The sequence below is a fragment of the Amblyomma mixtum genome, chromosome 3 (assembly GCF_055824585.1).
Source record: "Amblyomma mixtum isolate Tamu chromosome 3, ASM5582458v1, whole genome shotgun sequence".
NCBI classification, from domain to species: Eukaryota; Metazoa; Arthropoda; class Arachnida; order Ixodida; family Ixodidae; genus Amblyomma; species Amblyomma mixtum.
Genome location: NC_143014.1, coordinates 326439651 through 326463294, shown reverse-complemented (window position 1 = coordinate 326463294; position 23644 = coordinate 326439651). Strand labels below are relative to the sequence as shown.

At 44.9% G+C, this 23644-nt stretch overlaps 1 protein-coding gene across 1 annotated transcript in view; it reads right to left on the bottom strand.

The window, feature by feature from the left end:
* Window positions 1–23644, bottom strand: part of LOC149355855 (nose resistant to fluoxetine protein 6-like) — a 102698-nt gene that overhangs the window by 21473 nt on the left and 57581 nt on the right. The window contains exons 6-10 of the mRNA XM_089577704.1: window positions 15980–16150; window positions 15585–15678; window positions 14583–14675; window positions 9250–9415; window positions 5156–5235 (exon numbers count right to left, since the gene is read on the bottom strand). Coding sequence (XP_089433830.1) covers window positions 5156–5235; window positions 9250–9415; window positions 14583–14675; window positions 15585–15678; window positions 15980–16150 — 604 coding nt within the window. The remainder of the gene's footprint in view (window positions 1–5155; window positions 5236–9249; window positions 9416–14582; window positions 14676–15584; window positions 15679–15979; window positions 16151–23644) is intronic.

The following is a 23644-nucleotide window of genomic DNA, read 5'->3' as shown; positions in this document are numbered from 1 at the left end:
TATTGGCAGGTCAAACACATAAATCCAAACAAGATAAAATCAAACAAATGCTCGTATGCTAGAGCTAACGAAACGAAGCAAAAATACAGAAAGGAAATATTACAATATGGCATATAAGGCGCGACAGGTTAACTCTGAATAAAATATTGCCCAAAACTTTATCGAAAGGATGTCAGATTGAGACTATGAATGACATGAATAAGCAGTTGACCCCACACAGTTTTATCGCATAATGAAAGAAAGAAGTGCGAAAACTCTAGTACGTGCCAATTAAGAACTATTGCTGATATCATGATTCAATAGGGCGTTACTTTTTGGCGGATATTGCAAATACCTTTCCCTATTGATCTTTAATTCCCTTTTACATATTTCTAAATTAGGGCCCTTAATTTGCGTGTAAAAATGTTTTCACCAGATTATCGCACACACAGCAGATTTCTTAAAAAACTGGGTTGATTGCCATTTTTACCCGGAAATGCCCCTCAAGAAAGCGTACCTAGCCGGTGCACAAAGGTAAGGAGGATGTTAGTTTTCTTTTAACATTTGTTGTCCATGGCGTTACTCATAACCTGAAGAAAGTATGTTTTTCGAGTGATAGGACAGAGCATAGGTGCTGGAAGCCTAAGTAGTACCACTGTATGCGTGATTACGAAGCACCGTTGCAAGGCTGCTGCCAGTTTATATTGGGCGCTGTGTTGATGATGGAATGTTTTGGCAGTGTGGAAAGGCAGAGAGATTTCTACCCCAGAGGCACAACTGTCGCACATATTGATAGTAATGTTACACGACGAAATATCTATACTGGATAAAAAAAATGCTGATTCCGTGAATACTGTCCTGGTCCACCTTGCCCAATCTAGATAGTTCAATATATATACTGAACAAACTATACAGCATTATATATCCTGCACAAATAGAAGCGCCGACAGTCAGTCACGTATATAAATAACCCTATTTCAACCCGAATTTCAGCCGAGAGAACAGCATGCGATTACTCACCGCCTAATTCAAAAAAGTAATAAAACGGAATAAACGGGCCTTAGATGTACCATTTTTAACCTTTTTATTTGCCTTGTCTTTCTTAACAGCTCGAGATTACCGGTCTCAAAAATTTCGGGGACCGAATCTGTCGTCTTAACACGTAATAAACGAATTGTTTATAACAAGAAAGATGATGCATCGAAAAAAAAAACCGTGCCTAGCCTAAAGGCAGTTCTTTCGATGATAGCGACAGTTGGAAAATGACAACATATTTTGCATCAGTAGGTGTGCATGATACTAACAGAAGACATGGAATACCATTCGGGCCAGGCAAAAATGTTCACACAAAGCACGACTCTCATAGCTCACTTTGTACTTTTGGGCGGCAATGCTACCGCCCGTAAAGTAAAAATATACGGCGCATGTGCACAGTGTACTTGCGTATAAAATGTTGGGTACCGAGAACGTGGTCGCGTCCAGCTGAACTATTACCGGCACATTCGAATCGAGTCTGAAGGAACCCACGCACATGGTCACTACGTGTTTGACAAGGCTAAGTACTGCTTTTCCGCACGTATGGTGCCCTGCGAGTTGTCACGCTCCCGCCGCTGTGCCCGTTCATAGTGAACAATTAAGTTTTGCCTTTCCCTCCTCGCATTTCCTTTGCACTGCACACTTTAATCAATGAAGGCTGATTGCTTAGTAAGTTGACACTGCAGAAAATAACAATCCTTGTCAGCATGTATGCTTTCTTCATCAGAACTGGATATAAACAATATAAAATCTTGTGAATTCCTTATCAGTGACAGCCGAGACCTGCAGCGGCACAGTTTAATCGAACTCAGTCAAGAAGTAAAATTAAAAATTATTTGGTATTTTAATTCAGAATATACGCCGAGAAGACTTCCGAATTTGTCAAAATTCTTTCCTTTATTAACATCAGAGCTCTACATTTCCGTCATACTCTGTGAAAACGCCTAAACACCGACTGAATACGATGTCGTGTTCGAACGATAGAAGTACAGCCTCTCACCATCAGGGTGCAACAAGTAATCAGCGCTATCTGATCCGAGAAGCGATTAACACAATGATGACATTAGGCATAACTGCCTCCGAATTTTTGCCGCTGCCCCTCATATGCCAGGGATGGAACGAAAATAACCGCGGTCTGCGAGGAAGTGTACTCGGCATTACCGTCCGGGTTAGAGCATCTGGTTCGAATTCGGTTCTCGAAGGCACCCTTTGCGGCGGCAAGTGGGACAGAAGGGTATAGAGACCACGTACCCGAGCAGGCAGCTTGCTTGTGCGTTTGTATGCAGTTTGTTTCACCGAAGACTCTAAAATATCTTTAAAGTAGGATTTTTAGTTGAAATGGCGTTTATTTCCGCTTAGCTAATTGTCGGTGGTGTAGGATATCAGAACACAGCTAAGGCACGCTGACTAGCAGGCTGGTTAACTAATACTGAATAGTTATTGAAAGTCATGGCGCTACAAGTACACGCACAAAAACAGGAGACGAAGGTCAGGAGCCAACTTCCAACTCCAGTTCGAATTTGACACCTGTCCTTTGTCTCATCGTCTTTTTGTGCGTGTGCTTGTAGCGCCATGTCTTTTTGAAAAACGCAACACCAACTAGCCCGGCAACATTTGTTACTGAAGTTGAATAGCTAACTTTCTAAATATTGCATTTAGGCTACTTAATTATTGAGAGGAGTGGAGCCCACCGTAAGTAATATTCATATCAGTTTTTAAAATTTCGATGACGCGGTTACCCTCGGCACTGTAGCCGAAGAAATTTTGGCTACATCGCGCCAAAATACAAAAGTTTTCCGGAAGCTTGCAGGCAAAGCGAACACTCCAGTGCATATAACTCGTCGAAATAGCTAATATTTGTTTGGCCACAGCGTCGAGGGTATCCGCGTTTTCGTAATTATAAAAACTGATATGGATATCAATTACGGTTGGTTACACGCCTCTCTATAATTAACGAGTCTAACTGTAATGAATAAAAAGTTAACTGTTCAATCTTAACTTACTAGCCTGCTATTTAGCATCTCTTAGCTGTATTCTGATGCGCTTTACTGCTGACAGTTATATGCCAAGGTCTTCTAAGTCAAAAAGCTCATTTTTGAAAAGTGTGGAAAGTCTTAGTTGAAACGCCTTGCATAGCCTTTTAGAGCGAACGCGACCAGCGTGAATGTTCCAGGGCAAATCATTGTTGTAGTCGTCGTCGTCGTCGCTGTAGAAGTAGCAATAGTAGTAATCAAAAAAGGCCTGCGCGACTGAATATGACAGCAAAGAGAAGGCCAGAGGGTGGAAGGTGGGGCGAACGGCGCATTCTCCTTTGCATGCCTCCCCACGAAGGGGAGAGTATGTCGCCTCGCCTATCCTCCTCGCGCGCCGACATTCCCGAAGAAAACAGACCGAAGGTTAGCGGAAAATGCGTGGTTGTGCCCACAGTCATTTCGCGTCCGTGCAGCCGAGCTTGACCGGGGGGAGGGTTACACGAGACCCCACATGGGCAGCCCGCGCGGGCTTCATATTTTGGTGCATAATAATTAAAGCATGCCAGCTGGCACCGATTTTCCTCGTTAGCAGTTTTGTACTTCCATTCAATTTTCTTCTCTTCGTCTTCCTACTTAAGAATAAGCATGTTCATGGACAAATTGGACCTGCTGACGGGGCCACAAAAAAAAAGGAATGTCATCTGATACTTAGTTAACCCAGTTAATTAATGACATCAGTTCTAACCCCCTAGAGCTAAACGTACCACTGGATGCATGGCTCTTGGATTTCGAGACAGCCTTTGACGAAATGCTCCATGAACGGTTCTTTCTTAAACTTCCGCGTCTGAACTTTCACGCGCTCTTTCTAGATTGGATACAAAATTTTCTCACTAACCGTCAACATTTCGTCTATGCTCATAGGCGTTCCTATTTCCTTGAACCTCCTTGCTTTTAGTTTGCCACGAGGTACAGTACTGGGTATTCGCTTTTCCTAATTTTGTCAGTGATCTCGCTACTGGTGCCACTTCTAACATGCGATTATTTGCTGACAACTGCGTAAACTATCGACCAATCACTAACAGCAACGATATTTTACTGTTGCAGGCTGACCTAAACTACACTGAATCGTGGTGCAGGAACTGGCTCAAGTCCCTAAACACGAATAAAACGTCACTAATTATATTTAACACTATAAAGCCCTTTCTTTCCCCTAAATATCTTATCTCTGACCCCGAAGTTTCCACAGTTGTAACTTGTAAATACCTAGGCGTCACCATTTCCGATTCCTTTAATTGTACTCACGCCCCTAACATAACCAAAGACGCCAACTGCGTGATTGGTTTTATTACGCCGTAACCTGCGACTAGAACTCCTCTAGTAAAACTGCTGACCTGCTTAACACTCATTCGTACCCAACTGTAATACGCATGCGGAGCTTGAGACCCCCATCAATAAAATCTTTCTCGCTCCCTAGAATCCACCCAGAATCGTACAACAACTTTTATCCATTCCGACTATTCCTTTCATTCAAGTGTCACTAATATGAAGTCATAATCTGATCTTCTATGCCCCGTTTCACGTCGTAAAATAGCTAGACTCTTGTCTTTTTCATAAATTTTCCCACTCACAACATGTAAACTATGTCGTAAAGTCTGTCGACCGCGTTTCTAAACGTTTTATTCAAATTAATGCAGTCTATCCATGATTAGCACATACCAGAACGCATACAAAAGCTTTCTTTATACACACAGTAAAAGACTATAATCGCATTCCTGCTGACGCAGTTCATCACACTCATCTAGCACACTTCAATGCATTCATTGGAAAACTCATAGAAGACTGCAGTAGCCCACCCCGCATGCAATACGGCCACGGGGGCATTTGAGATAAAAATAAATAATTATTCACAGCGGCTGTGCTCATGCTCGTCGTTTCTCTGTTATAATCTGGTGACAGCACGCGAGGCCATGCACTGCCTGCTTATACTGACCGAGATTATGGCTGCAAAGGCGCATTCTGCCGAGGGCAAATTACATGCTGTCAGGAAGCTCTGACATTCAGCACGCACTTCTCTGTGTCGGTTCCTAGCGCACGGGGTGGTACATTTCCCGTCAAGGTGGAACAACACAGAGCGCAGAGGCCTGAAGGCAGCCTATTTGGTGACTTACTTGAGTGACAAGAGAGACAACGCTGTAACCACAGTGTAAATTTGAAGGTCAGCGCTGATGTACCAGAAATGAATAACGCACTGAAAGAAACAAGAACAACCATTGCTTAGTCGCATCATCAAATTAAATAAAGTGCCTGAGGTCCATTAAATTTCTCCTTTACAAACTTTTTGCCTTTAAATGAAAGCACTGCTGGAACACTACTTTGGTAATATTTATGGAAAACAAAAGTGAATCGTGGCTTTTAAACCAAAGGACAAGAATGCTACCTCATTTCTTCGAGGGAGTTTAGTTGGTACGGTAAACAAAACAAAAAGAATGATTCATTTCTCAATATCCCACATGCGACACACGGTGAAAATTTCTGTACAATATTGATAGACATCCCTGATGCAAAAAGTGGTCTTGTCCCTTCTTTGGTCGGCAACTCATTTTCCGATCAGGCTAAGTAGGGTCAGAAGTAAGCAAAACGCTGTTGTGACAGCGGCAATGGCAACTGGCGTGTGGCCTTGTAGATTTAATCCGGCACTCTACATATGTATGTGAGCTTTTTTAGGCCAATTTGAGACCGACACATTCTACGCCGCCAATCTGCAGCGGCGTGACACTCAATGGCAGCGTCCTTACATGTCGGAAGAATGTTCCGTCTGTTTTTGGTCGACTCCTATCTCGACAATGTCTTGGATTGACACCTGAAGTAGCATTCTCAAAACAATTATCCCAGAGTAAACTGTGACACATGAACAAGAAATCCTGAGCGGTCGCATCATTAATACAGCACCCTTTGCTTATCCCTGCCCGAGCTTACTGAAAAGGCTAAGAAACCGTGCTGGGCGCCGAACAAAATGAGTTGGAAGCCTTTTTTACACCAACAAAAAAAAACGCCATTTTCTGTACACAGAAGTTTGGCCTTTGCAATCGAATGCTAATAAAACAGAACTTCGCGCAGGTCGCTGAGCGCGGCATTGAATTACTAGCTTTCATATATTCGCAAACATAAAACATGACATCCATTAAAATGAATGAAATCCATTAAAATATAAAGAAAATCAATGCAATGATTGCTTGCGGTGTTGATTGTGCGACCGACTAACTTCCAAATGCTACAGAGTTGCGTGGAGCTGTGAAAATTTTCACATTATTTTTCACTGTGACATAAACCCTATGGGGGCCCATAAGCCTAAGCCTCCCATCACGGCATAGCATGGAGACATTTTGATATCTTAAGATTTAGTAGTGCTTCAATTCCGCCTGGTTCTAAGAGGGGGAAACTAACAAACTACCAAGGCTTGTGCGAGACCACGTCTTTTCGGGTATATTATGGTAGGGTGCATGACTTCGAGCAACCACGAGCCGGAGACGCGGCCGTTAATTTATGCAGGCCGGTTGCTAACCACAGCACAGGCGAAGGTCGAACCGCTCAGGAAGAGAAGGGTCCCGTAGCGCTCAATCACGTACACCACCGCCGGCGCCCGAAGAGACGTGTTCTGTGACAGAACACGTGTACCTTTAAATGTGAAGAATTCAAAATAAATAGTACCAGCACGTTGTCGCCAGCAAAATGGCTGTTACTGTACGGTTGAGCAACATAGGTTTAGGTTCGTTGGTTTCTTTCTACAAATTCTGTACTCACGTGAAAATAACTTCCGCATGTATGTTGAACCTATTTTTTTTTCGTGAATAGTTTTGATTATTGCACTGATAGTGAACACAAACGTCCGTTTGAATTAGCTTATGGGAGCTGTCGAATGTTTCAGGAAGCAGCTAAATAGTTCATACTCAGAAGACCACAGAATACAACAGGCTTTAGGGTTGGAACAACATGGACGCCAAGCAGTCGCGTTAAACGATCAAATTTCGGTTCCTGACACGGGGTCCCTTTTTACACAAAGGTGATCATCAAAATGCCTCGCTCTTTTATATCCCCTTGAATAAGAAGCCAAGACAGCTTGCATATATCGGCTTTAGTCTGCCGTCTTTCCGATTAATCTCTGAGCTGCAGTGAGGACTTTATGTGGCCCTATATGGTGCAGCAGTGATGCCGTGACTCTTTCCGTTCGAACTAATTTTACCTTGTTTCAGTTATCTTTACTGTCAGTCATGACTGAGTGCTATGTGAGAGCTCTTACACTCTTATTTTCACATAAACTTGCCGCCGTAAATGACTATAGGCACCTAACTTTATGCGTGCCTTTTTCTTTCAAATGATGCGTTATTTATTAGGATACAGAGATCACAGCATGGTATTGTCCTACAATAGCCGAATATTTTAAAATTGAATTCCTTCTCTGATACTGTTTTGGTTTCACCAGCCGAACAATGGCTGTGACGTATTGTTGAACTGCAGGTCACGTGAGGCACGGCAAAACTGCAATTTCAACGCTGCCACGTATTTTTCACTGACTACAGCACTTAAACAAGCCATTTTAAGAGCTATAATTAGAGCAAACGATGTATCAGCACTTAAACTACCGTTTTAATTGTACCTCACGTGACCTAACATACAGCTAACTGTGACAGCCATCAGCGGATTGGCGAAACCGAAACCAAGACCGCGTCGAGAAGAAATTCAATTGTAAATTATTTACCGGTCGCAGGCGAATACCACGCTGTGACCCATATATACCAATGTCTAATGCATTGTTCAAAAGCAGAAAACACGCACGAAAAAATTTATTGTCTAAATTTCGTTAAGCAATTTCGTTTGGTCAAGGACTCGCCGAAGACACAGGGAATTGCGTAGAAAGCACAGGAGCAGCGCATGCGAAGAACATTTGACAGACCATCTCAAACTCACGTGGGTACGAGCCGATAGTGAGACAGTGGATCGCTTTTGTGTGGCCGGCGCAAGAGACAGCCCTTATCGACGCCAGGAGGCGCAGTTAGTCGTGGTAAAACAAGCCCCTGTGGTGGGAGAGGGCCCCTCTGCAGTCAGCCTACCGTCGCTGTCACGTTGGCCACAGCTGGTATTTGGTGGTTCGCAACGTCGCCGCTAAGCGCCTTTAGCCCTTATTTAACCACCGTTTAACCAATGAACTAAAACGCAACCTACGCACTGACCCGAAAAGACGGTAACCTAAACCCAACGTACACACGGCTTCTACGTCGATTATTCGAAGCTATGTTAGCGAACCACTTTGATGATCATCTCATTGTTAAATAGGCTTCTTTGTTGGAAAAACCTCTTCTTTTAATATAAATTACTGCCGTGCGCGTTGTTCCAGTGTATCCTCCAGGCCAAGAGGGATTCAATCACACCCTAGGCTCCACAGCCCTGTAAACACAAGGATAGTTTCCTCAGGTCGGCTAGCTGGCTTTCTCACGCACCGTTCCGCTGTACTAACTTTTTTCGGTAAGGCAGTTTTTCTTTAGCTTCATTGATATACAGTGGGCCGCACATTTTTGGGCCACATGTGTTGTCAGAAACGAGTTTAGATTAGCCATGCCTTGCGACCCAGCCCCGGATGAAACATGCACGTTTTCTCTCGCGTGCAAGCCCCTCAGGCGATTGTCTTGCGTGACGTCGATATAATTTCTTTTCAGCACTTCTCCACCAGCTAAACGTTAATTGCTGACATTATATGTTCGGTCTTTTTCTGTTTATGAGAAGTCACTGGCACCTGGTAGTAACTCCCACACACTTCTGCATCCAGAGCAAAGACCGTTAGTTTTCCGAAAGCAGAAAATGAAGATACATTTTCATTGTCATGTTCTCTTGCGTATTAGGAGTTGCGTGCAAGATTTATGCACGGAAACTAAAAAGAAGGGAAAGGCAGAGAGAGAATTATGCGCAACAATAAAGCTCTCGTCCTGTTCCTTTTCTCACCACCTAGAATCCTGGTTCCCATGTTACCCAGTGGAGGAACTGGGTCATTTTTATATCTTAATACAGGGAACTATGAAGCAGCATCCCTGCATTGGTACAATAACAGGTATAATGTTGGCATCAGGGGCCATGTACTGTCGGGGATCACGCAGCTCAAGCGGTTGGCACCCATGAGTCTCAGGCAGCGATCAAAGAAACGGTTATAGTATAAAACCCTGAGTCGCTTCCTAGCCATGGTTGTAGGGCAGCAGGTATCGCAGTTTCTTACCGTGTCGTGGATGTGGAAGAAGTTGGAGAATCCGCCTAGCAGTGACCACCATCGAAGCTCGCAGTTTCTTGCGTCAGACGTGATCTTCTCTTTCCAGATTGGACCGGAGCCGAACAGAGGTTCCAGGAACAGTATAAGCATCACCAGCAGTGCGAGTGGAATGAGCCTTGAAAGGAGAGAAACGATTCGCGAAATTTCGATGTGGCTGGGTATAAAGGCCATTTGCGGGTACGCTCGAAGATGACGCGCGTATCGTTCAGTGCCTTATTAGTGTACGCAAACTTGCCATGAAGAGCAGGTACTCAGGGCAGTATGTACAGTAAGCGCAAAAGTTTACGGGACGCGGATTCGTGGAAATTAATTGGTTTCCGTATTGTTTCGCAAGCCGGTCAGCTGGTATTCCGTCGAGCGGAAGGAACACATTTATCACCACATGCTTTACCTGCTTTGCCCTCAGGCCGCAGTCCGGAGAGCAGGAATACAGCAAAAATACCTGCTAAACAAAACTCTTCATTTGGGCTGGTGCGCCCACAATGGACAGGATCCCTCAGTGGCGGCATAGCAACACGCATGCTCGGTGGCAGTCGAATGCCCGTCGCTCTCGGCCGCGGTCTATTTAAAGCTTTTGGCGAACTTTCGAGGTAAAGCGTGCAAAGTTACTGGAACATTCCGCAACAACGTAGACTCGGCTCCGCCCGGATGCGATCAATCGAGATAAATCTGGTCGCATCTTGTATCGCAAACAAAGCGATAAAGCGGTGTGCCGGCAGCTTTGCAGAATGAACAGACCAACACTGCAAAGATTCGCGGCAATATCTTGTACATGACTGTGCAGACTTGAAGCATGGACCAAGCGTGGTGCTTTTTTTCCTCTCAACGCGGCTAGAGCAGAGGCTCCGTCCACTGCCTGTTAATGGATCGATTCAGTTTAGGCAAGAATTCCATTCTCTTTTAACCGGCTGATGCCGACTTAAGGCTTTTTTCTTGCTATGCGCACATTTTGTGTTTTTCTCCTTTCATTGATTTGCATTTTTAGTGCCTCGTGCTTGTTTTTTTAGCAAATAAACACGACGTTATTTTTTTTTATCAAAGAACTGGGTTGCTTCCTGGGAGTGCCCACGGCTCACGAACTCCCCTTGACTGGTGTGTGTGGCCTTCAACGTGGAACATTAGAGGTAAGTGCGTTTTTTTATTTTTCGCTTGTAGAAATCATAAGCATTTATCACTGACACTGGAAACCAACCTTTCTTTCACTGCTTGAAAAGTATTCCTGAGAAGCCGTTCTCATTTAATTTATTTGCCCCTTAAAGAACCGAAGCATTACAGAAAGTGAAGAGGAGGGGGGGGGGGGGTGCACAGGTAGGGGTACCTGCTCCTCCATATATTTTGGGAAATCGCTAGCCACCAGAAAATGCAGTGGTTCGCATATTTTTAATCTTCATAAGGTTCGCAACGCCTGCTGGGAGGAGCAGTGAATACAGCAGGAGGCAGGGGTGTGCCACGCACAACCTAAGCTGATGATGAGAAATACGAATATTACGCGGGAAAAGGAACTGAAAGGAGAAAACGGCGTGCATGCAAGAAAAACAGCGCGCGCCAGTAGGGACGCTGACATAGGTTGTTATTACATCTAACAATCCACAGAAATAATAACAGGCGCCTGAAGCGGTCCACATCACTAAAAAACAGACAAGACACTGCTGCTGTCCTGGCAGAACAAACACTTTGGCAATCAAGCCTTTAAAACCGGCGGAATGCATAGACTAGTAAAAGGTTTATGGCGCACGAAAAATGTTATCCGCTCGTTTCAAGTACAAGTCAACAAGGGCATCGAATCCTGTTGAAATGCAGCGATTTGTCACATTTACGGCTACGATCGACTGCGCAAGTGCTAACGCAGTTCTGGGTACTTCTAATTATACTCCGGCGGTAGAGCGCTTTCACCTGTCGCTGCAGGTAGACTACACGCTAACCAGAGGCTGGCGCGTACCAACTCATCCAGCTGCAATAGCCCCGAATTACACCCACTAATGGACTGCGCTGCCTGTGCTAAGCGATAAGCGCTCCCCCTTTGCCTTTCACAAAGCTTTTGACGGCACACAATGAAGAATCAACCATTAGTAGGCATTGTGGCGCCGTGTAAGCACAGCCAGCTTTTATGCGGCGCCAGACACTTGGTGATCTGTGGCGTTCCGTAAGCGATTTCGCATACTGAAAACTTGCCGTCATAGGTTACAAAGGGATACGAGGGTTTCAAACATTGCCTCAGCCTGGGAAAGAGCCGAAAGACCAAATTGGGCATTTCCAAAAGAAAAAAAGCCAACTTGCGATATTTATATCTACGTTTGAAAAAAAAACTAAAGCAAGAGGCCCTCAGACTTCATCCGGAAAGGAATTGTGATCTGTTATGGAACGACTTGCACACGAGAAGGAATTTTAACTCAGGGTTTGAACGCCAACAACCCATAAAAACCCGCTTTTCGGCTCGTGTAGCAATAATGCGAGCTCCGAATGACGGGTCAAGAATGCGCCATTCGGCATTCCAAGGAATGGACAACGGCTGCGCCCAGAAGAGGGTGTCGCACGGGACACTTACCTGTAGCGAAATAAATAATGCGTCTCAGATTTTTACCAGAAGTGAATGAAAAGGCTGCCTCTATTCACATAAAAACTATCTCAACTATACCGGCCCTTTCAGGATCCATGAAATATTACAAAAGTGCATGAATGACAATCTTCTGACAATCACAGGATCCAAACCACTGTCTAACACGTGGTTCGTGATAGATGTATGAGGTGGTAAATGTAATATCATTTAATCGGTGTTACATGTCTTGTTCTCCGGACGATGTTCGATGAGCGGGGTCCGATCCCTAGTGCAGCCGTGTACCCACCGGGTACACAAATGGTACAGGCTTTGCCCTGACGCGGTGCCCGGCTTCACTACGGTGAACTCCTTGGTAAACTTGGCCTGTCACCGCGCCTTTTTTACACGAAAGCACTTTGTGCAAAGACTCTCCTTGGCCTAGGTGTCCTTGCGCCATCGAAAATACCCCTCATCATCATCATCTGCTCTGGGAGAGCGTGCGTGACATCACTACGCTGTCTGTTGTGACGCTATCATGTATAGACCACTCAGTGTAGTGCATTACCACGCCACACTGCGGTGACGCCTTTGCATGCTGACCAAACAGTTACACCGACGACGAAGACGTGATTACCGAAGTATCGGGAAACGTGTCCCGGACAAATGACGCTGTGAACGAATTCTTTAGCCACATTCCTATATGCCACCTAGACTTAATATCATTCATCGTTAAGTAAAAGAAGTTTTAAAAAATTATATGCGTGGAGCCAAGAAAATAAAACGAGATATCTCTTGGATCACACAATTTCAATTCAAAGAAGAACAGATGGCAATAGAAAAAATAACGCGAGATCAATACGACAACGAAAAGAGAAAAATAGAACAAACACGAGGATAAAAGTGTATTCTGATTGACGTGGCCTGTGCGGCCCGACAGCTGACGCGGCGTGGCACAGCTGAAGTGTTTAAACAACCAGTTAACGGACTCCTGGCTGGGAGCGGCCCCATAACTTCCCTAAATACGCCTAAATAAGGCGCGTGCCATTTAAAGGAAGAATATATATGCGTACTTTCCCCTGTAGCCAGCAAGAATAGAAAGAGTGGTGCTGCTTGCTGCTGTTGCACTTTCACAATTTAACAAAAGCCCGAGATAATTGCGGCACGAGAGAAGTAAATGCATTAAATACCATTTGTCCTAGTGGAAGCGCATTATTTGAGTACATAAAAGTAAAGCATTCTTCCTGGAGTCTTTCATTCACACGCCATTCTTCCCCACATTGGCACAAATCCGCTCGGCCTAAAAAAAGCAGAGGAAACCACCTGGATGCTGCACCTGTTAGGAACGTTCCTAATCCCACAAGAAAGCCTATGCAGATTAGGGGAGACTAGGGGACTAGCTTGCTTCTATCCCCTGCTCGTCGAAGCCCAAGAGGAAGCCTGACGTTTAACTCCTATCGCAAGTCCTTCACACACAAGAATAAATCGAAGGGATGCGGTATCCCGACAATGTCAAGCTTTTGTTGGGCTTTTAGACTCTATGATTTGCGACCGCAGCACGATGCAGGCACGGCTAAATTTATGCAAGATGTAAGAATGCCTCTTTTTTCTAATAAAGAATTGACTGATCTCGAATTACAAAAAAGAGGGGGGACCGGAGGGTGCCGTACCGGAAAAATGGACTGAACATACACCTGGGGTAAGAACCGCAAGTCCAGGTCCATGGATCGCAAATCACTAAGTTACACATCTGTGAAACGCAGTCCAGGCTGACAGTCTTTCATTACAACAAAATTAATAACACCCTTCTAAAGATACGCTGCGCGAAGAAAACAAAGTAGCTCATAAAAAACTGCATACCTGATGACTTTTAAGGCCGGCTGCAACACTTTTCAGGTGTATGGACGAGTAAAGATTGTTTTCTTTGTTATCGTTCTTCTTTTGTTATTTTTATCTTATCACATTTATTTAATCTGTACGTGAATGTGAGGACGTGTGCGTGTGCTTTTTTAAGAAAATTGTACCAAGGAGCGATCCTAAATGTTACGTTCCTTCTTCGAATGCCGTGAGCCTGTGCCACGATTAGAACGAATCGAAGTGCCAGTGCTCAGATAGGAATCATCGCTTTGTCCAGTGACCTATTATTCTTTGCAGTTAGGCGTAACTGAGTACCTCATCACACCGTAAACCAGCTCGTTTACACGGGACGAAGAAAGAAGACACGCACACTGTGTGTGTGCGTGTCTTCTTTCTTCGTCCCGTGTAAGCGCGCTGTTTTACGGTGTGATCATGTACCAACTGGCCCGGCAACTATCCTTAATGAGTACCTCAGATCCCGCCGCGCCGTGGGAGGGTGCGCATAGTAATCTACCACTTTCTAAATCTCGCGTGCTTTCTTTCAAGCAGAACGAAAAGAACCACGTTAAAATTTGTGAGAACAAATGTGTAATTAGCATTTTTTTACATCTTCTAAAACACTTGCACTTAAACTTACCGCTAAATTGGGCGAGAAATCAAAACATAGTTGTTAACTAGCAAATCAGGTGCCCTCAAAAACATGCTGACCTGGCCAACATGATTGTCTAACAAAGCAATTCTACAATTGTGGTAAATTGCGTTGTATGTTGTTAACGCTTCCCAGAAGTTAGCTGCCACACCCTGTATATCTAGGTGACATCTAAAAAAATTGTCGGCATACTGCATTCGCGCAATAAATTTCTAGAGAGGACACAGGAAGCATCAAGCTCACCTCCAGTAGCGCTGAACCAGGCCTTTGAGGTAAAGGCGGAACAAATTAGCCTTGGCTGGTATCTTTCTTTGATTATAGATGATTAGGAATCCACTGAAATAAGCAGAATAGAATTAATCATTTGCTTCGGGAAAATGTCAGTAATCCGTCTGAGCGTCGACGTCACCGTCCATAATCTGACAAGCAAGCAGAGCAATAAGACAACTTTTCTGTCATTCATGTTGGTAGCCTTTAGATTCACGTCATAAAATATTTCTGTGCCGCCGCGGTGGCTCAGTGGTTGTGGTGCTCGGCTGCTGACCCGAAAGACGCGGGTTCGATACCGGCCGCGGCGGTCGAATTTCGATGGAGACGAAATTCTAGAGACCCGTATACTGTGCGATGTCAGTGCACGTTAAAGAACCCCAGGTGGTCGACATTTCCGGAACCTTTCACTACGGCATCTCTCATAGCCTCAGTCGTATTGGGACGTTAAACCACCATAAACCATAAATTGTTTCTACTAATTTATCTCAGACTTCGAAAACAGCCCGATCACCGTCCTGCAGCGTTGAGGCCGCGTTATATACTCAACAAAGTGCAATGATAGATCAATTTTCATCCTTAAATAAGAACAGCCTGAAGTAGTCAGTGGGTGGCACAACGCACCAGATAAATATATCTGCATGTACTTTCTACCAAGTATCGTCCAGGAAAATCTACCTTTAGCGTCTAGAGTGTGGTGACCTCTCAATTGTTAATACTTCTAGCAGAAGACTTTTTGTCTACGCCCGGCACCTCCAGACACTCTTGTGTGGCTGTCATTCCAGGGTTCAAAAAGAGGTATGTGCTATGTCCCAAGGAAATAGAAAAAGACCAAGCATGATTGTCGCTCAGGCTTCTTTATCGAACAACGCTCTAACAGAGATAGCAAAGCCTGTTAAAGTAAAGCTCACAAATATATAAAGGAGAAAATTATTAAACTCGCTGCAGAATCTTTAAGGTTATTTTGGAACATCCTACCTGATGAAGAAAAACATGTCAACGCACAACCAGGCGTTGTTAATGAACTGGAATGGAATGTAGACAGCATTCTTTTGCAGCTCCCGAAGCGCACCTAGATACAAGGTGAAATGAAATATGAGAACGATAAGAACAATTTGTAAGACACAACTGTGGCAAAAATGACGCCGGTCTGCCTAATGCTCTTAAACCCAATTTAGCAACGTAACAGGAAGAGCTTCAGGCATGCTTTGCCGAGTTGAATACAGCATGCACACTGGCCAACGGCAAAACGAAAAGGAAGCGACGAACTACGCCGAGGCATCGCAGAGTTTGACAGAGTTTTTTTTTTAGGTAGCCTGCAGCCTTCGTTAAAGCACCCGAAGTTGTGCGTGCTGCAATTCGCGAATACTCACGGTATGTGCTGATGTCAGGATATATGTAGGTGTGGAAGGCGACCACCCAGAAGACGCCACAGATGCGCAAACCATTGAATACTTTCAGGCTGGACTTTGAGTTTCCCACACTGAAAACCGCGCTTGTAGTCCTGGGCACCGACAACGTGAGGAATGCTTTCAACGATGCACCTGCGTAACGAGGGGGCATGTTTCACAGGTAACAATTATGCTTCGGCGGAAAAACGGAGAGGGCAATCACGCCTAATCTTTCTGGGATATGCCATCGCAGAGGAAACGGAGCCGCGTAAGGGACGTATGAAGTGTCCTCGCAGAATCATCTGACTGTATACCTTTGGTTCCCACGTCTTAATTCGGTCGGTAAGTTTGGTACATCCTCTTCTTAGCTTAAGTGGTAATGAAAAAAACTGTACTGATGACGAGTTCCCCAAAATACACACATGCCATCTCCAGGAAGTCTCACGACTGGTGCGGCGACAACCTGTCGTCACGAAGCTCTAGGTGAGAGGCCGAACGCTGGCGTTTCGCAAGCACCTGGCAAAAATTCCGCCCTGAACGAAGTTACAGACGTAGATTCGAAAGGAAATTTCAAAGAGTGCCTGCTTTTTCCCGGCTGCACTCATATAGTACACATTAAACAAAGGTCGATGAGTAGCCGTACCATAAGACGGGGCAATGCACCGTCACAGGGCGATCGTTTGAACTGGAGTTAAAGAAGAGAGGTGAGCGGCATAATGATGCCACGTTATTAATATTGCGCCAGCGGAAAGGACTCACACGTATAGAAAAAAGCTCACAGGGAGATTGCTGGAAGCAATCTAGTTCTTTCAAATCAACAGGGGTGAGGGGGACGTAGCAGGCACAGGCAACACGATAGCGCACGCACGGGTACGCCGTACCATCCGCTATCAACATGTGCGTTTTCTTTTCTTGACAGAGCAAGAGAAAAAGCCGCCACGGTGGCTAAGTGTTTATGGTGCTAGGCTGCTGACCCGGAACGCGCGGATTCGATGCCAGCCGCGGCAGTCGAATTTAGAAAAAGGTGAAATGTTAGAAGCCCGTGTACTGTGCGAAGTCAGTGCACGTTAAAGAACCCCAGTTGGACGAAATCTCCCGAGCGCTTCACTACGATGTCCCTCATAGTCCATGTGTAGCTTTGATGTTAAACCCACTTAAGCCAAACCAAAGCAAGAGGAGTGCTGGTCGCCCAGCTATTTTCCTGTCTTCTCGTTCTTCTGCATTATCCTTCGTTTACGCTGGGACACTGCCCCGAAATTCGAACTCGGCTCGCGTGTAAAGCCGTCTTCTGAACCTCGATCCGCTTGCTGTAGGCTTGGCGGTCGCTGGCTACACATTCAAGGCGACGTACCTGGTGCACCAACCTCGCACACTGAAATAGTGAACGCCCCTTCCAAAAGTGGGTCCACGTTGCGTTGGTCACGTGCCGACAGATTACATGGCAACCTCAACTTAAGCAACTTGGATAGCACCTCTTGGCTGCTTATCCATGGTGGAACACAGAGCAAAAAAAACACACAGTGGACAAAGGAAGGGAATTGGAGGCAGAGGCGCCGAACTGTGAACTAAAGTTTGCTGCTTTGATGTCAGTAAATATGCTTCAAGTCTCAATAACAACAAAAAGAACAAGCACAGATAGCCAGACATCGGCAGCAAAATCAAACGACAAAAGAAAGAGAAGCACTCAGCTCCTGATGTGCAACAAAACTACACATCCAGAAGGGCTATGGAAGGCTTACAAATTCAGCGATCTTCCCATAAACCTCTGCCAGCGGTTCGTGTCATCAGCTGTTGGCACCTTACAGTATCTCAGTTGCTTTGTCACAGCTGCCATGCATACGTAAGCATCCGGTGAATGTCTGAAAAATTACATTACAATTAGCACTACTGCAACGTACAAAGTCAGATTTGAGGACATCTGGGCCTTCATTGCCACGAGAGACAAAATCACTGATGCAGCGTACCGCTTCGTTAGTACGGTTTCCATAGCCATTCTGGATGAGGAGTTTACTTTCCAGAATGCATTCTTTGAGCACATTTCAGTGAGATGCAGGCCAAAGTTAGGGAAACATGGACAATGAACGCCGATCACAATTCAGTGTTTGTCCTGGGTGTATCTGTTACTATGTGTGGCGTCTCATTGAATAGCGCTGACACAATGAATTTAGGCGACATCGGCTAACTAGGCCGTGATTGCACTTGAGTTTAGTTTATTATTAGGAGCTAGGCAATCCCCTTGATTTTCTCACTTAATTAATGTCGTTGGTGTCTAGCTATCTCTGCCAGCTCTTGTTATTGACACTTTTTTATATTTTCCTGAAGGTGAGAACAATAAAGTTTCGGTGGCATTTCAGCGCCTGTGCGTTGACTTTCCTCCCTTTGTCCCTTTTTTTGTTCTCCATTGTGTTCAATGATCTCCAACTTATGCTTTAATTTTTCCGCATTGCGTGTTCTCTATAGGGAGTAAGCGGCGGTCAATGCCACAGTGGCCATCATTTGACTAAGGCAGTCATTATTACAATCAGGGTAACCTTAGATTTCTGTCAACCAAGAGAACAGGCTGGCTTTCGGAAGGGCACTCGACAACACATCATAGGGTTTTGGAAAGCGCTAACTGGAACGCAGCGGACACACACGCGCGCGCGCACACACACACACACACGCACGCACACTCCAGTTCCATTTACAGCTTTCGAAACCTTACGACGAAATAACAACTAGCCCCATAGTAATAGTAGCTCTTCTCACAACACACAACATTCACACCATCAATCAAGTTCATCAAACAGTGGAATCCAAGGAGAGGCAATCGCAGCAGGGGGCGGCAAGGAGCCAGGATGGGCGGATGAGACCAGGAAGATTACGGGATAGGATGGTCGCAGCTGCCACAGGGCAGGGTTATGGTAGGTCACTGCTCAGCAGTGAGTGCGCTCGTGCGATGATTTTGCTTCATAATGGGCACTATCCGCTCATGCTCAATCAGAGCACCTCAGCGCCTCAGTTCAGCAGGCACAAACAATTGTCGTGTGTTATCGCACATGAAGTGAAGGGCGTCAAAGAAGCCGCATGAAGCAGTCGCTGTGAATATGCCGAAAATTGGCGAAATGGGTAGTTTTCAGTTGTCTGTGACAAGCTCTGGTTCCCATCAAACCACTTATAAACAGGTAACCTTTATATTTGAGCCTTGCAAGAAAGCAGAATTAAACTGGCAAGAAAATGAGCTTGTAGGCCGAATGTGGTTAAAGAAATGCAACAAGAGGGTGTAGACTTCGAAATAAGTAATTCCTCACTACCATTCATCTAGGCACCGTCATATCGCTACAATGAAGACCTGCACCTAATAGAGCTTCACCTACTTTACCTTGGGCAACTCCTGAAAAACTCGGGAATAGAACCATTGCCACCTCTATTTGACCGACTCGGCCTCGCCCTGACATCTGCTAGCCGTCTTGGTTATCTCAGTTGCTAGCGTGACTTCCTGAAAGGGCAATGGTACCAGGCAGAATACCCGGGCAAATAATAATGTTTCTTCTACTCAGAAAGTTTTGTGAAAGCTTTCCAGTTTTCCTTTCCAGCCATACGGCTACGTTTTTATGTCTGCTGATGAGCAATTATTTCTTTAATTTGTTGTAATGTACAGAAGAAATAGCATGAGTGCTCACTGCCAAATTGAAAAAAAAAAACAGGGATTTGGAAACTCGCGTCTAATAAACACTTTAGCGAAGGTGACCGAAAGCTTTCCAAAATGGGTTCCCTGATCTGCAGAGGTGGCCGTCAGAGGAGAGAGAGAAAGAGAGAGAAAGGAATTTTAATGAGGAAAAGGTGGAGAGGTCGGCCGGTGGTGACATAGCCCTGGGCTGCTACTCCACAGCCGTTAGAGGCATTGTCATACCAGTATTGGCGGCCGCCAAAAAACAGGCAAATCCTCTTAACTCTTAAGGCTATGAAGTAATTTCAAATGGTTAAACTGTCAACTATTAAAGTCCTGGTGCGAAGCTGACCATTAAGCCATAGTACTTTTTAGAATCTCGAAAACGCGGAAAACTTCGGCGGTGAGGCTGAAAAAATTTCGGGCCTCGTAGGTGTGATTAAGTCTTTGTCCCGCGCGCTGCAGTGCCCACCAGTTGACGTCACACCGCGGCGCAAGTGTAATTCGACCAGCACTCATCCGTCTGCTCTAGAGCAGCGAGCTCCGCAGCACGGGCAGGATAAATAAGGTCAAGGTATGCGCCCCACTGAGTAACATCAACTCAAGGCGTTCGCAGCGGGCGCCAAAGACGCGCCTGTTTTGAAACGTGGGCGCGAAAGCCAAAAACTATTGAGCCTCAGGGGCCAAAAAAACCACGTTTTGGGAATTCTAAAATGTAATATGGCTATTTTTAATGACCAGCAACAAATCTCCAATGGCCATTTGCGCCCAACAAGAAGAGTTGGAACGCTGAGTATAAAAAATTGGTAACCAGCTTACTAGTTTAGAGGTTGAAAGCACGAACTGATGGGCAAGTTGGTTTTGCATGGTATGATTGAAACAGCGCAAGGCCGAAGGCCAAAGAAGAGAGCAGAGGAAAAAAAACTGAGTGTTGTCAGTTTAGAGGGTTGACACGCCTTTTGATATCCGCCAACACTGATATCGTAATGCACCCAAAAGCCCAAATTTAAAATTCTGGCTCACATTAACAGAACCAGTATGAATGCCGGTGATACATTACAGCGTTTACATATTTAAAATTGTGAGAGACTCGTCGGTGCGATTTCTGCAGGTGGATTGTACAGTAAAGAGGATAATATGTACCTGATTTGGATCAATGTGTAGACGAATAATTAACCAAAATGAACTACTAACTTTTATTTTCAATTTTAGGGGGCAAGTGATACTGCGAAACTGAAGGCCGTGGAAATCAACGGTGAGCCCTGAGCCCTGTTTCTAAATTTTCATGTCTAACGCGGTTCTCAATATCGAACAAGAAATATAGGCGTTTTAAAGCTCGTAGAGTTGACTTCCCCACTCTGCGCGTTCATAAAATGGTGTCGCTCGCATTTTCATTCATCAAATATAGACGCCGTTTATGTAATTAATCACGCAAAAGAAATGAATTACGATGATACCGCGCGCACCAAAGCCATTTTTTATAAATGTGCAACGCGGGAAAGCTAACTCAACGAAATATGCGTATTTTCGATGTTCGATATTTCGAACAACGTGCCGACTAAGAAATATTAAAAAGTGGGCTCACCTTCGACCCGCCGCGGTGGCTCAGTGGTTAGGGCGCTCGACTACAGAGCCGGAGTTATCGGGTTCGAACCAGGGAGCGTTGGCCGCGTTTCGATGCAGGCGGGACGCAAAAGGCGCCCGTGTGCTGTGCGATGTCCGTGTACGTTAGAGATCACCAGGTGGTCGAAATTATTCCGGAGCCCTCCATTACGGCACCTCTCCCTCTCTTTTCTTCTTTGACTCCCTCCTTCCACCCTTCCCTTACATTGAAGTTCGGGTGTCCACTGAGGTGTCAAACACTTGGCCATTTCCCTTCCTCAAAAAACCCAATTTTTAAATTTCGATATTTCGCCTTCCAACTGGACCGCCTTGAGTTTCAGAATGTAATCTTCGCCTATCAAATTAAAAATAAGAACGTTGATTTGTTAATTACAGTTATTAATCGTCTAAATACTGAACTCTATCACCCACATAATGTCCGCTTTGCTCTACAATCCATGTGCACAAACCGCAACGACGTATCGGTAACATTTTTTTCAGTAAAAATCAGTAACCATTTAGAAAAATCCCCCTGTATAATAGACCAAGGAGGACAGTTGCTAGTGCATTGGAACTCGTGTGGTTGAATGCGCATATTTAGCGAATGTGCTACAGTGAGCAACCGTAAGGACTGACCCCCAAGCGACCAATCTAATAGCCGGCGCAGGTGAAGCCGGTGTCAGCCATACCTGGATGTTAAAGCCTCAAACAGAATTACAATCTCTTCACTTTGCATACTTTATTTTCTGTTTGCCATGCGCATATCAATTTTACTATGGACACGATGATAAAAAGATGCCCAGGCTTAGCTCGGTTAAGCCAAGAATGCGTTGCATATTGCGCGGTCTTTTTCTTTTTTTTGAGGTCGAGGTATTGCTTGGCGGCACTCGATTTTCTCGGCAAGACGTCACGCGCCGGCGCAGCGCCCCTAGCGGGAGGAGCGGGAGTCAGGTGGTGGCTGCGGCCGGAAGCTCAGCACTTTTGGCGTGTTGGCCGTCTGCTTCCTGTCCGTTTTTTTTTTTGCGCTGCCTGTCGTAGTTCAGCTTGAAAGTCGCGAGCACGATTTTTGCTCTCGAATGTTTTAGCAGCGCTAGTCCGGAACACTCGGATAGCGTTTAAAATACTGCTCGTATTGCACTTGCTCATACCCAACAATTCAGGACAAAAGTATTTTTTAGCCGGAAACCGTTTATGAACGCAATTTTTTCATATAATGTAAGATTGTACAGCAACAATGAACATATTCACAGGTCACCTGACGGCAGTCTTGTATTTTTTTTTGTCTGATCACGTTTTCTTTATCTTCAAAAGCGTTCTCCTTTGGTTTTTTGTGGCAGTCATAACATCGATGCGATCGATCGAAACATTTAGAAACATTTTGCTACATATCAGAAGAATGAACCATTGCCTTCAAAGTTTCATTGACAGCTTCTTACAATTTTCTAATTTTCAAAAATTATTATCTGAGAATGTTGAACATGAGCCAAGAACGTGCAAACCGTTATAAAGGTTCGTACCCTGAGATAATGCCGACTGGCATCAAATGACCCAAGCTTAAGTTGTATAGAATAACAAAATTGAGACTTTTAGTACAGCGTACGCAAACATACGCAAAAAGGCACAGCGAACATTATAAAATAGCGTCATTCGTACTGCGCCTGCGGCAAACGCTATTTCAGATCGACGTTTACCTTACGTTCGCATTACGTACGCTGTTTTTCGAATTTAGCGTGGGTGCCCTTCCTTACGCGAGCAAAAATAGCGTTGTCAACATGGCGCTGCCGACGTCACACGCTTCGGAGAAAGTTCCTCAATGTTATTGGGTTTTTAGGCATATTCAATGCGTTTAAAATGTACACGTGATATTCGCTTAGCCTCCTCTCGCCTGGCAGCCAAACAAATGTGGGATTAATTTGCCCTATTTTCGATTCTGTGTAACGATTCCGCATTCCTAACCCTAACAAGATACCGCCGACTATGGATTGGCTTGATTTAGATTTTTACGAAAAGGTAGTCATAGCCTTGCCGAATGTAGTCGTTTCAGCGATAGGCAGAAGGGTCCGAAAGAACTCAACATGATGTTATTAAAAACCTTGCTCGGTTCAGTTACCTGAAAGAAATTAGGCCTTGGCTTTCCTGAACTAGCCATAGAACTGGCTATATACGCGATACGACTAGGATGACCTTGGCTAACTGCGAAAAATGTGTCACAAAATATTTTCACATTTTAACACCCGATGGCGCCACTGCGTCCTGCACTATTGTTGTGTTCGGGTCAACATACGATGAATTAAAAGTGTTCAGGCGGTTTCCACTCTAAGATCCCGCTAAATCCTTGCTATAACGTACGTAAGCGCTTAGACGCTGCACTAAAAGTCCATGATGCAATGTTTTGG